Source organism: Amblyomma americanum, chromosome 1 (assembly GCF_052857255.1).
Source record: "Amblyomma americanum isolate KBUSLIRL-KWMA chromosome 1, ASM5285725v1, whole genome shotgun sequence".
NCBI lineage: Eukaryota > Metazoa > Arthropoda > Arachnida > Ixodida > Ixodidae > Amblyomma > Amblyomma americanum.
Genome location: NC_135497.1, coordinates 61,181,067 through 61,194,791, shown reverse-complemented (window position 1 = coordinate 61,194,791; position 13,725 = coordinate 61,181,067). Strand labels below are relative to the sequence as shown.

The following is a 13,725-nucleotide window of genomic DNA, read 5'->3' as shown; positions in this document are numbered from 1 at the left end:
AAACGCAGCGTTCAGGCGAAGTCGGTGTTTCCAGGTGGCGAAGAATTCTAGGTGGGAGTCTTGATCTCAGATGGGGGTCGACTGAGTATAGAAATTGGTAGCGATGTGTCGGCAAGCTCCACACCCGGTACAATACTTGCGCATATTCATATAATCGCAGAACGCCTATAGACGGGACATAAAAATAATTTAAAAACTTTTTTATTCTCCATCCAAAACGTTTGTGGTTGCTGTCTCGAAGCTTGCGCAATAATATTTCCTCATTGGTGCAAATAGTTTAAATTAATTTTGTATGGTTTAATATATGCAGTTTGTAGAGAAGAAAACTAGTAATTGTTGCAGTTCACTTCTTTCTTGAGCTAAAAACCTCCAAATGCAGCAAAAAAACTTTCTGTGATCAAAGTTTGCAAAATTTTAGAAAAATGAAATTAATAAATCGATGAGAATAATTTCATGCACTCTACAGGATGTGGAAACGTCCTCTACAAATTTTAAGGCATTTCGTTGTAAGATATTTGAAACTATATTCATAACCAAAGTAGGCAAAAACCGCTAAGTCCGCAAGAAAGGTCTCTTTAGCTCTCTCTTGCATACGGTCCTCATATGAAAACACGTATTTATCCTAATATTCACCCTACCATTTCACCTTATTGGACATTAGGCCATCCTTGTCAATAAAGGGTTTATGAATGAAAGAATGAGGACCTGATACTTACAAGCTGCAAGCTATACTTACAAGCTGCAAGCGGCAGGAAGAATTTTATAGTACATGAAATACGGCCCTCATATGAGGTCCGTACGCATGAGCGCTTCTGTATCTACAACATTACAAATATTATGCAGCATGCTTTTAATGCTTACGAAGATTCATATCTGGACAGAATACAAAAATATCAAAAATTGTGTTTTTTTTTATTCGGCACGCAAATATGTCTAGGTTCTGTTTTTCTTCAAGTTTGCGCAATATTTTCTTCCCCTATCCGTAAGAGATATGCCGGGGAATTTTATACTGTTTAGTAGATAGGTTTGTGCAGAATGAAGCGTTATATGCTTGCGGTTATAGCTTATTTCTTCTTCCAGATGAAGACCTCCAAAGATATCCGAAAAAGCTTCCCTGTGCAAATTCGTGAAATTTTAGAGAAAATAATAAACTTTTAAAATTCGACAAAAATAACTGAACGAACTCTAAGGTGAGGTAAATTGCCTCCAAAATTTTCATTCGACTCCTCACTACCTATTCCCAGTTATTCATAACCAAAGTTGCAACAACAACAATACTGTGCGTAAGCGCGGGAATTCGCCTCTTCATTATCAAGTATTTTTTTTTTGTGCTTCGAAATCTTTTCTGGATAAAAATAAATATAGATACGTTATTTCCAACCATCAGGCAATGACAGATAAAAATATCAGCTAAATCAAACACGTGTAGCCTGCAGCGTATATGGATGTTTACAGCGATCCCTTTTGACTCGCAAAAGAGCAACGAAGAAGCTGTTTTTGCTCTTTTGATTACCTTGCTGACATGTTTCCAATACCTTCTTTGCACGTTTTTTTGTACATAGTTGGTCCCCCTATAGTAATGCCTTATGGGCGCTGTAGGCACTTGAAACAAACTGGGCAGCGCTACGAAATGTTCGCTCGGTATTTGCGTTTGTTAATCTCGTGCCACCAGTGTGGCTGGATGCCCTGCATTGCTCAACGTAAACGTGCTGCGCAGCACGCAACGTCTTCTGACCGGGGTTTAACCCCTCCGCCTTGCCTCAGCTCGCTATAAGCACGGGTGACTTCAGCAGCGTTGCTCCGGCCGCCAGGCGTTCCGCGCGTGTGGGAGCTCCAAGCGTGTTTTGTTCCTCTGAAGAGGGAGAAGCCCAGTTTGCATCCAGCGGACTATTGCGGCTCTTCCGAGCAACGCGCAGGAGAGCGCGCGCGTCGCACGTGACGGTGGTCGCGCGCGCTATCCCGCGCCGCCAGACGGGCCGGCGCACCCCATCGCTTGGCACGCGCTGTTCGTCGGGTTCGTCCGCGGAGGGCGGGGCCCTCCTCCGGTCGAGAGAGAGAGAGAGAGAGAGAGAGAGGGGGAGGGCTGTCATGTCGGTCACGTATGCGCGCCTCGCCGCTTTCTTTATTCAAATTTTTTTTCCGTCTCTCCGGCGAAGCGGCGCCTGGCGTTAATAGCAGCGTAGCGGGGGAACCATGACGCAAGGTTTCGTGGGACAAAATGAATTTGCAAGAGCGCAGAGAACATAGGAGGAGGACGAGGTCTGGTCGATGCCGCGCGTTTCGCGAGAGGTCTCGTTTTCGCGAGACTCCACTCGGTTCGATCGGCGTGGTTTGTACACGGCGGAGCTGCCTCAGCTGTGGACGGTGCTGAGCATAAAGTAGATAGATATGCCGAACGTGAGAGCAACGGGTTTCGGAACCGACGTAGAACAAAGGGATAAGTCCGATAAGAATCACAGTGAGGTCGAGGGCGGCGGAGTAAGAAAAGGCACATCGAATCTGTACGCGAAGTGAAAATGCGGAAATTGCGTTGTCAAGCCTGCAGATGGATCGCTAAGGTTTTATAGGGGGGCCACGCCAGCCCACTGAACAGAGCCTGCACGTTACTGTATTACATGTATGGCGCTGCGTGCTCTCCCAGTAAAATAGTGTTTGTTCCTTAGGCAAACAAGGAATGATAACTACAGGTGCCCAGAAAACACCGAGGCATTACAAAACAGCAGGTCTTCCGTCGACCGATTTCAGTAATCACCGCCAATTCGCTGTAGCACGGCCATAAACACAACAGCCGAACGTGCGCCTTTCATTTCTGTCCCTGCCAGTACGTGTGCCGAAAAACGTAGCCGAGGTGGTCAGTAAAATATAATCGGAATCTTTTATGTTTAACATCTTGCGTTTTCCATCAACATTTAATCACGTATCCGTTACCTTATCGGACAAGCACCGTCGAGAAATGATATCGATGTCGCTTCAATGTGATTTGTGGACATCTTGGGAATATCCCCCGGTGGAAGTGTAACCTCGGCCGTCCTACGGGTGTTATTTTGCAGTCTGCAGAGACACAGAATGGCTCGGGAGTGTTTCGCAAGCCTGTCAGACGTAATGTTTTCTCTGGGGGTGCTGGGATTCAACCCAGGGCACCCAGCATACTGTAAGACCATCGGGCTTTTCTCATTGAGTTATAACCAGGGCGACTAGCAAATGGCACAGGATATTGAATTGGTCGACAGCTAGAAGCAGAGACAGGCGCCACGGACCTTGGTCGATTAATATATTTTTTGTTTCGCTCTCTCAAAGCAGGGGACACCTCAAAAAAGCCCGACTGAAGTGACTTTCCGGTTGCAGTGTGCACAACAAGCAACCACGCGAAGGAAACCTTGCTGTCGGGTGTTTCTCAACTAGCATCTTAACGGCTCGATAAATTCGATAAAGGAAATTAATTTTAATAGAACATTTCGTTAGGCACATAAAAACAATGTGCTCTCAACTTGAGTACTCAGTGAACCCTCTTGTTTTAATTATGCGTACTTTTCATTGAGAGAACCTGCAATTGGACATAGCGCTAAGTGCTATTACAGAATTTTTGCTCACTGCCAAAAGAAGGAAAAAGTGGAACAACCTGTGGTACAAAGTTGTGCCAGCATTAAGGTCGGAAATATTCAGAACGAATTCCGTTTCTTTTTTTTTCAATTCAGTTCAACTTATTCACTTTGGACCATGTTTACAAAAGCGGGTGACAAGAGCATCTGGTCCCTTAGCCAAGTTGCTATAGCTTGGGCCCATGCAACAAGCGCACAAAATAGCGTACCCGGTGTAAGCGATTGAGAGTGATTGAAAGTTCTTGAGAGAATGGGGATTTATTAAGTCGTAAGCTGGTCAGCAGTCAGAATGGTCCACTAAAAAGTTCGCCGATATAGTGAAACAGTTTAAGTGAATGCAGTGTTTAGTCTCTTACCTGCAGCCCTGACAATACCTGGTGCAAGCCCCGTGCAGTTCAACCAGACACAAAAAAAATGAAACTCACTCACTTTTGGGCTTTTTTTTCCTTTTCACACATCCACGTTAGCTGTCAACGTTGTCGAATGCGTGTGCATACAAACAGTGCCCTCTCGGCAGGCACGAATTCTCTGCCACAAAACAAATGGTTCAAAGCCCATACCTTTCTTTCCGGCAGATCAAGCTGTGCACGCTAATCAGTCATTCGGCAGACAAGTTTCAATGCTCGGATCACTAACATGTCTGCTTTTCTTTATTTCTTGGTACGCAGTACTGCGTTCCCTTACCTTTCGTCGTTTCATGTGCGCCTCGCCGTCAGCGCAGGGTGGTCAGTCAACGAATATCCTCGTTTAGTTAAATACATTTCCAGTGTTTCTTTCCGGAAAGCAGTGAAGTCAGCAGTCCAGATACGTTATATATACACTTTATTTTCTCATACCGGTGGCGCAGACATTTATGTACAGTACAGAATTTACAATTCCGTGCAGTATAATAGGCAACGCAAACCAACGACCACACGACAGCTTGTTGAACGCAGTGCAAGGAGGACAGAGAGACACCGAAAACCAATAGTCACGGCTTGTATTCATATGTGTATGTGTATATGTGTGTGTTTGTGTGTGTATATATGTGTGTGTGTGTGTGTATGTGTGTGTGTTTGTGTGTGTGTGTGGTGCGTGTGTGTGAGTGTGTGTGTGTGTGTGTGTGTGTGCGCGCGCGTGTGAACGTGCGCTGCTTGTCGCGGAAAATGGAAGTGACACACGAGAGTGTAGTTAGCACTCAAAAATACATTTTCGGGCCCCCGTTCAGGACAAACACACACTGTAACCCGCTGTCGGCGCCAACGCCTCAGCGTGACACAACCAAGTACCGGCCCCGCGTTGTTTGGGAGCCGGTCGACACAAACACTGACACCACTACTTGCAGAGTACAGATCCTGATGACGTCGACCCAAGGCGGGCCGAGGTTCAGGAATGAACTGCCAGATGTAAAGGGGGAGACGTGGTGAGGGGACAGGGAGTTTGGATGGTGCCGCTTACAACCGGCTCAGAAGAGGCCGCTACCGCGTGCCGCGGAGGCCCCATATAGCTGCGTGACATGCGTGGCCGGCGTGTTTTGAAACCTGGCTAAACGCCGCATTGTGGCCTTCTGCTCCGCGCGCCTCGAATGTGCCAGCCTGAGCGCCAGAGTGAAAGCTAATTATTATTATTACTATTATTATTAACCGCCAGCTCCTCTAAGTACAGCCCGCGTAACATGCCCCGTATTCGAATCCCTCCACGACGCCAATTCATTCCGTGACTACGGGAGTAGGTTCGACTACCTTCGGCCTGGCAGCAGTTAGCATTGTGTAAACGAAAGATACATGGAGAGGAACAAAAGAATCCTTGAACTTTGCGGAAAGTATGAATGAGCGGCAAGGTGACCAGAATGTAAATACTTTGTAGCGTATGCCGTTACGCTATCAAAAATTTGATATTCAGAAATCTCCGCGGTGCCTGTGCACGTCCAACAGCAGCAACGGCGCTGATAATCACCAGAGCGAGATACCCTCTCGGGAAGTTTTAAGAGACAGCTCTGGCGTTGTCCGGAAAGCAATAGACTGTACAGTATCGTTGCGTTCTTTACCAATAATTCACCGTTAAAAAGGCACCTAAATCAAGGTGCGGCGTGAAAGGAATTGCGAGTGCTGTATGTGACCTCACAATCGCGGCGATGAATCGACTTGTTGATCTGAAAGGACATCGCGTTTTTCGCTCGCTTATCTCGGCGTGATCGCAGGAAGGGGCAATTATGCGCTGGTGTTCCTAGCACACAACTTTGCTCCGTCTGTGCGGCGGTGCGGAGTGCTCGAGTCTGATTAACCCTGAGACGAAGATGGTAATGTGTTTTGCACGACTACAAGCACACCGGATCTCACAGAGGTTGCCTTCGCGACGTGAGTCATAGGTAAGAACAGCGACACGCCGAATGGATGTGAAAGCAGAGAGCCCAGAGAGGCACCGCCAAAGCAAGCCGTAAAAAAAAAAAAAAAAGACAGTGCCCAACTTCGAAAGACCGCGAATGCTGGCGGGAACGAGGTATAAAAATGAAAAAGACCACCGACACCACTGTACAACAAAGCAAGGGAGACAAAAGAAGGTAAGGAATGCAAGTGAACAAGGCATGCCATGGCGATTAAGTTTAATGTGGAATTCATAACGAGCAAGACGGAATGTTATAACGTTTTAATTGGTCGGTAGCATGCATTCCTGGAAGGAATATACGATCCGCGATAAATGACGACAAGAAAGTCTGTCGGCTCATGTATGATGTAATTCACTGGTGCAACGTAAAAAGGAAAAGTAAACGAAGCAAAATGAATTCTCTGCCTTTAGTTCAAGGCAATGGGATATTACGGCGTCTTAGCCGCGTAATAAATAAATTTTGTGTCTCCTGCGTACTGTGATTTTCGAGCTCATTATTCATTCAGCGTGACATAAATTTAAAACGGCGACTGAGAACGCTTTTTTTTTTAGGAATAGACTGTTGGAACGCTTGCACACGTTATCTGGATTCAAGATGAGAGTTTGCGACAGTTTGCGTTTAAATCTATTCCTGATATTATGTGTACCATAAATAACATAGTGTTAGAGAAACGGAGCACTTTGGTTGCGACCGAAGGGTGTGGTCTATTGTCACTTAGGTCTGCTGAACAGTTGATGGCTGACAGTTGTCTGTTACTTTCACATATATAGCTATCACGAGCTTTCTCAGCCGGAAACTCCGAAGATAAACTACAAAACCGGATAATTTCTTTTCTTTGATTTTCTTTGATGATTTTCGCGGATTTCTTGGAATTTATGAGAGGCGGCTGCACTGACTGAGTTGACAGAAGATGCGAACTTGCAACCGATTTCAAAGATTTCAAACCATGAGGATGCAAGCCAGGCGAAGGAAGAAAAACAAGCAGCGAAACAAAGAGGAAACCGCGATGCCAAGGCCTACAACTCCGCGCTAATACCGATAGCAGTTATATATGCATCCCTGTCACCAAGGGAAAAGCACACTAAAGCTGTCATTGAATACATGAAATTGCGGCGCCCACTGTTGTCCACTGACTCATAGGCAAGCTTTTGGAGCTACAAAACACTAATATAAGATCCATTTTGGATGCAATACAGCAACTCCTTAGCAGCATCGCCGTTGATGGCGAAACTTTATCAGCCTAATCATTTGAAGAAACCCACATCTTTAAGGAACAACACCTTCGGCATTTAAACCGTGACCAAATGATAAAGGCTGTTAGAAAAGGGCAAGTGGTGAAAAAAAGTTTTCAAGCGTGCCTTACAAAGTGGGTGTCACGCAGCATCTAGTGCGGCCCCGACTCTACTTTTGTCTGTTTATTACGAGCTTTGTGCGTGAAAAGACAAAGCTCGGTGTCTAGTTGTGACGTAACACGTTATGTCACACATCGTGTTTTCGATGCCTTCATCCAACTTCTTTGAAAAAAAAAAACCTACACTTTTTGGGCTCTTCCGACCGACTGCCGATCTTTGGCTTCATATAATTTCGAACAGCAGTTAGCAGCATTGGTTTCAATGTAAACAAAACCTGCCACGAGTGGAGAACCGCCAGCGATGCTGCGACGGGTGCGGTCAAATCCAGATGGGCATATTAGAAGCTGGAAAGGGCTGAATCAACCATAGTAGGACACAAGTAAAAAAACAAGAAAAAATAACAGTGGTTGGTAACACTCAGCCACGGCTCGTGGCGTCCAGTATTGCTCCGCTGGTGAATCACAACAGTAAACTAAATCAGCCTTTTTAATGTTTGACTATAATAAACAAGCCAGGTATCAAAATTGTAGAGCTTATAATTTTTGTTCCCTGTGATTAGCTTCTTGTTTAGGTAACAAGAAAAGCTTTAACAACGGACTACTTTTTCATCGTGGAGGGATTCTGCGCGGCGGTCCTGGATGCGGGCGGAGCGTCACTGCAGGCTTAAGTTGTATCCGACTGTAGCAGAAGCACGGAGGGCGGCCCTGCCTGAGGTGGAGGCCTTGCTAAATCCTGGCGAATTTTGACTTCAGACATCCATGGCGAGAGCGAAGAACGCGGACGGCACTGCAGCCTTTGTGACCTTGTCAGTGAATAGACGTAATAAACACCAAAACCGCGCTCCTTCGGCCACATGGGCGAAACACTCTGAATAGAGCCGTGAAGTGAGCCTCCTTGAGTTGCACTTACCACCACCTGTGTGCGCTGAGCGCGCGAAGTTCAGAGGTTCCTGCACTAGACGTGGTTGCTACGCTAGCGTCGTGGTAGAAGTGGTGACTGAATTGAATGTGACCAAGCTAAGAAGATGCTTCCCCTAGGGTGCACGAGGGCGATAACTAAAACCAGACTAACGCGCAGTGGTGAGCCCTAAGCCCATTGGTGATGCACTCTGACCGCCACTAATGCACTGTGCGGATTTTTGGATTTTTATCGTGAAGCGGCTCCCGTTACGCGGGGGAAATGCGCCTGCTTGAGAAAGAGAGGAAAGAAAAAAAGCATTTTTAAGGGTTTTGGAATGCATCAGCCACTGAGGCGCAGCTAATCCTTTCCGATAGATTTGTACATCACAGTGCTCGGTTTAGTACTATATCAGGCTAAAGGCGTCTTGCGCCCAGACAAAAGAAACAAAAATAATCGGGATGACGAAATGCCTGTCTTTGCTACTTCTCAGATTCCTCACTTTGCTGTGCATCTATATCGCAGTCGTGCACCCTTTTCTAACGGTGACTTTGAAACGCGTCGTGTTAGCACGTAGCGCTCGACCAGAATCTCGGAGAACAATATTACTCTGTGTTTAACACAGTCGTACTCCTAAACACAATGCAATGCACCGGTACTAAGCGAGAGGACCACCAAATCTGCAGTACTCAGGTGCTCACCAAGTTTCTTCAGGCCCTTGTCTATCGAATAATGCCTACTCGCGCACAATTTCTACGGTGTGGTATTCGGGTGTCATAAAACTGTTGTACAAAGCTTCACTTAAATGTTTTGTAGTTTCTGATGGTCGATACTGTTTTTTTATCATTTCCTAATTTCGTACGCTTTCATTTTACTAAACTACAGGAATAAAAATCAGGTGGAAACCCCTGGCCTGATCTGAAAGCTCATCTCTACACCAAAGTGAGATCGTCTCCAAAATAAGCTCGCCACCAGGGCTTGTGATAAAAAAAAAATATTCATGACACACGAACGCAACCCCGCCCCTCCACTTCCCCCTTCCACCCGGGAAATAAAATAAAAGCAAATAGAACTGGTATCTACAAAGGTCAGCAAGGTTGCCAACTTTCAAACAAGTATTGCTTTGGCATAGTAGGATATAAAGGAACTGTGTTGGGTCATCGCTTGGGATATGTTTGTTCACCCTTAATTTATAATCAGCATTGCCTACGTTTAACATTTGCTATCACAGTGGCCTCTTTTGACCAGCCTCGTCGCATGGGCCACACGCAGTAAGCTGACTTAGTTCATACGAATGTTCCTGAGGTTAGATCAGACGTTTAATCCTGGTGAGGTTGTTTTTTTAATTTAGAATACAACTTAATGACCCCAGATATGGGATATTTCATGAGGGAATCACGCCATCATCACCACAAGTGTCGCACCAGCGTTTAGCAAAGAACTGCTCGAAACAGGACAAGGCTTGCAGCAGTAAGAATTTCCAGAGCATTGAATAGGGGCTATTTCAAAGAGCAGCTTACAAGCAATTAAACCTTTGTTGCTCTCACTCGAAGGAAGCGTTTTGAACGCGCACACGGAACCACAGTTAGTTTATTATATTCTTATTTTCTATGGCTTTGAGGAACATTTTCTTGAAGTTTAACGTGACTTGAATTATTTTTATTATGAAGGCAACTACAGAGGAATTATAATAGAACAGCTTCATATCTCTTGCTGTGAAACAATACCTGGCAGTCTTCAATTAAAACTTCAATAATCTTGCCGCAGTTTCCACCAATATTGATGGCGCTAAAGCTACTGAATCGTAGTGCCCTCAGCTTGCATGTAACATAGCATGCTCGTCATTGTTTGTTCTTAACAAAATTCAACAAAATCATATCTTTCATTATTATTATGCAAAAGTTGCTCATGAGAATGTGCACTGTGGGATTCAATCGTATGACATGTATAGCGCAATTGGTCTGCAAGAAAAACGAGAGGAAAATAAAACTTGAACCGCGTTCTTCGCAAGTGCGTTGTCCTTTCTACGTCCTGTTCATCCTCTGTACCGCCCTACTCACGCCTGCCATTACTCGGGCCGGCATTTTTTTTCTACCAAACCAAATTCACTTCTTCCCGGCTTAAAAAGAGCTAACATAATAAACAGTATAAAAGAGCATGGACCATTGCGTGGTTCATATTTTTCACAATCTGGTCGAGTATCACGCGAGTGGCGAGCAGCTAAAACCCATCTTGCAATTTCACGGGCGCCCATCAACCAGGATCTGTGGACCTAAGCTCAATATTAATGTATGCAAACTGTTGAGGGCACACCAATCGCTGCTGAACAGTAATTATGAACTACCAGTGGAGACTAGAAGGCCACCGTCAAATATCAGGACTCTGGTAGGAGGGACTGTTCGCGTCCCTCCCAATTAGCTTTATTAATTCACGGTTCACAAAATACCGGATTGGTACTTTTCAAAATCATGGCGTATCTAGACTTTGTGAGAACATTTTTCAATGCGTTCCTCACCACATGCTTTCATTCCGATTCATCCATTTCAGTGTACGTGGTTAGATGCCACCAAAAACAGTTCTGGGCCTTCTTTCGCGCATGTCACGTGAAGCGATCTTCATCGCAACGTGCTTGGCCCCATGTATTTTCTGGTACCGTGATTTGTGCAATCTAGGCTGTCCGCCGGTAACTATAATATAATCAAGCACTCCACGTGACACGAGTTCCAAGCTCGTCAGTCTGACCTGAATGTAATCATTCTCAGGCGCTATCAAAACATGGCGTAGTTAGCACAGTTACATCTGCATTCACGCAGCCATTACTTATCTATTCGCCACCTATATTCAGCATCCTATACTCGTGTTTTTCCGCATCGTTTGCAATTTTCAGCTTGCGCATTTTCTTTCTGCGATCGTAGTTACCGTCACTGTGTACTTCCTTGTGGTACTTTTCTTCACGCGCTGGAACCAGACCCGTGTAATGTGCACGCGGGGGGGGGACCTTTATACGTGTCATGAATGAATCAACGGATGAACGAAATGCGCTTCCTTTTAGCGTGCACTGACCGACATAAACGCTTTGTTCGCCTAACACAACGTATCCTGCCGGACATTACCCCTTTCCTTTTTTCCCTCTGTTATTAGCCGTGGTTACGGGTGCGGCTTGTGGGTTTGCAGCGAGAGGCCACGTCGAGTGCTGCGGCACGCGGCAGCGGCAAACTATATACAGTAGAGAAAGCCTAGCGCGGCGTATATGCCGAGCAGGCAGGCTCGGGAGGAGGAGTAGGGAGAGAGCAGCTACAGACTCTCCGAGGAGGGTGACAACAACGGCGACCACACGTGACGAGGATAAACACGCTCTGAAAGACTTGTTATTCAGTCAGGCCTTCGTCGAAAACACTGAGCTACAGGATGCCTTGACAGGTCGAGGTACTGCAAGTTGCGCAACTGAAGACGCGATTTTCCCAGTCTCCTTCACCGCTCCGTCCGCGGCCGCCGCCGACAGAGGGCGACGTGGCGCCGCGGGCGGCCCTAACCCCCTCTCCCTTTCCTCTTTCCACCACCCGAGACATAGAGCACGCGACCACAAGCGGAGACCGCTTGTACACCGGCTTTCCGAGCCCGAACAACACTGCACACAAGAAGCCTGCGAAATAAACAAAACGATGAACAAGTGGCTGCACTGTAGCACAATGGGCCGGTGCGGACCGGTCCAAGTACAGAGTGCTGTCACTGTGGCGATGGGTCTTGACAAACCGAAGGGCAAGTCCCCAAGAAGCTCGCTACGTCAAGAAATTCATATATACTTATATATGTGTAGGGAAGAGGACAAGACAAGCGCAGTGTATGATACAGTTAAGTTAACAATCGGTGCAACAACACACCTGATAATGTCTGGATGGGAACAACTTGGGCAGCTTATTAGATACGGTGACGCGCGCACACACGGACACGGGGACACACAGGGGCAGCACCGCGGAGCCGGGGCTCTTCGGTTCGCGGTGGAGGAAAAAAATACTCTCTTGGTCTGACAAGGAGAGCCCCTCGAGTGAGGAGAGGCCGCGCCGCATACTTTTGTTCTCCCACACTCGCCGGGCGCGCGGTGGTGGGCAGCGCCCAGTCAACAACGGAGAGGCGCGATAGAATGCGTCGTGTAAATATAGAATATGTATATGTACATACGGTCATCCTTAATATATATTCATATAGATAGGCTCGCGGCTCTCTAGCAACAAGTGGCACGCGCGTGTGACCAGAGGCAGCCAACAACGGGGCGCGGGCCGCCCCATGACTAGTGTGCGCGCGCTGGGCCGCGGTGGCCGGAGGAGCACCAAGCACTGGCGGCCGGCCGGGCAGCCGGCGCGCTTCGTCGGGGACTAGATTGTCCGGCCGAGGGCCGCGCACCCGAGGAGAGAAGGCCGTTGAACACCCAGGTGGTGGAGGCGGGGCTGGTCAGCCCGCGGCTCGAAATGCACGCGCGTCGCCGGGTCAGCGCCACACCTTGAGTTTGCGGAAGGAGATCTTGCGCAGCCGCGCCGCCATGGCGGCCGGCGGCGCGTCGTCGTCGGACAGCGCCTCGCCCTCGCTGTGCACCTGGCGCGGCTCCTGGGCCTCTCGGCTCGTGCACGGCTCTCGAGCGGACGCCCCGGCGCCGCCGGCAGCCGCCGCTGACGTCGACGGTCCCCCCGAGCGCCGGCCGTCCGGCGACTGCTTTGGCGACGGGCACGACTTGTCTCGCTCTGCGCGCGCAACGTCCCCACTCGGCTCAAATTCCGAACGTGAACGCACCAGGCCGATATAAAAGAATAGCGCAACGAAATAACACTTTGCAGCGTCTCTGTAACAGAGGATAAGTGATCCAGCTGAATGGCTAGCTGAAGGCCGGGACGCTGACGCGAAAGCGTAATTCGAAAGATCGGCATCCGTTGTGGCGTTGCAAGATTCTGTGTGCGAAACATTACGGCTATGTGGACAAAGCCAACTGCTGGCTCAGATGTTACATGGCTGGCAAAGAAGGTGGGGTAACCAGACGAAGGGCGAGAAAATAAGAGACACACGTCGGTGCGTGTCCATTTTCTCGTCCTACGTTTTGTTACTGCTCCTTGCTTTGCGTGTCATCCAATATCCTCCTAAGGCTCCTAACAGGCCGTACCAGTGGCCGCATAACGAAAGTAATGCGCAGATGTGATTTCTAGGCATTAAATGTAGATCGCAGTTAATTGTAAAGAAAATAGCTGATTACATCGAACAGAATTACAACAAAACGTCTGCGTTCTTTCGTTTCTGCTGTAGCTGTCTATGGTGGGACAACACCTATAGCAAGCGGCCGTAGCCGCTAAGACGAATGAATGGCCTTGTAATATTTCACTACATTGAATGCCGTTGGAACCCGTTGGAAAAAAATGCATGTGTACCTCTGTTCAATAGTACAAAAATTCTGTATAGGCATTCCAATCAGCTAACAAGGGAATTATCTGAGGCATTTCATATTCACAAAAACTCCGACATGTGCGTC

At 47.3% G+C, this 13,725-nt stretch overlaps 1 protein-coding gene across 2 annotated transcripts in view; it reads right to left on the bottom strand.

Moving 5' to 3' along the window:
* Window positions 1-4,411: 4,411 nt before the first annotated feature.
* LOC144112865 (uncharacterized) overlaps window positions 4,412-13,725 on the bottom strand; it is a 565,400-nt gene continuing 556,086 nt past the window's right edge. For both annotated transcript variants that reach the window (XM_077645681.1, XM_077645682.1), the window contains one exon: window positions 4,412-12,949. In XM_077645681.1, coding sequence (XP_077501807.1) covers window positions 12,699-12,949 — 251 coding nt within the window. In that variant the 3' untranslated portion in view covers window positions 4,412-12,698. The remainder of the gene's footprint in view (window positions 12,950-13,725) is intronic.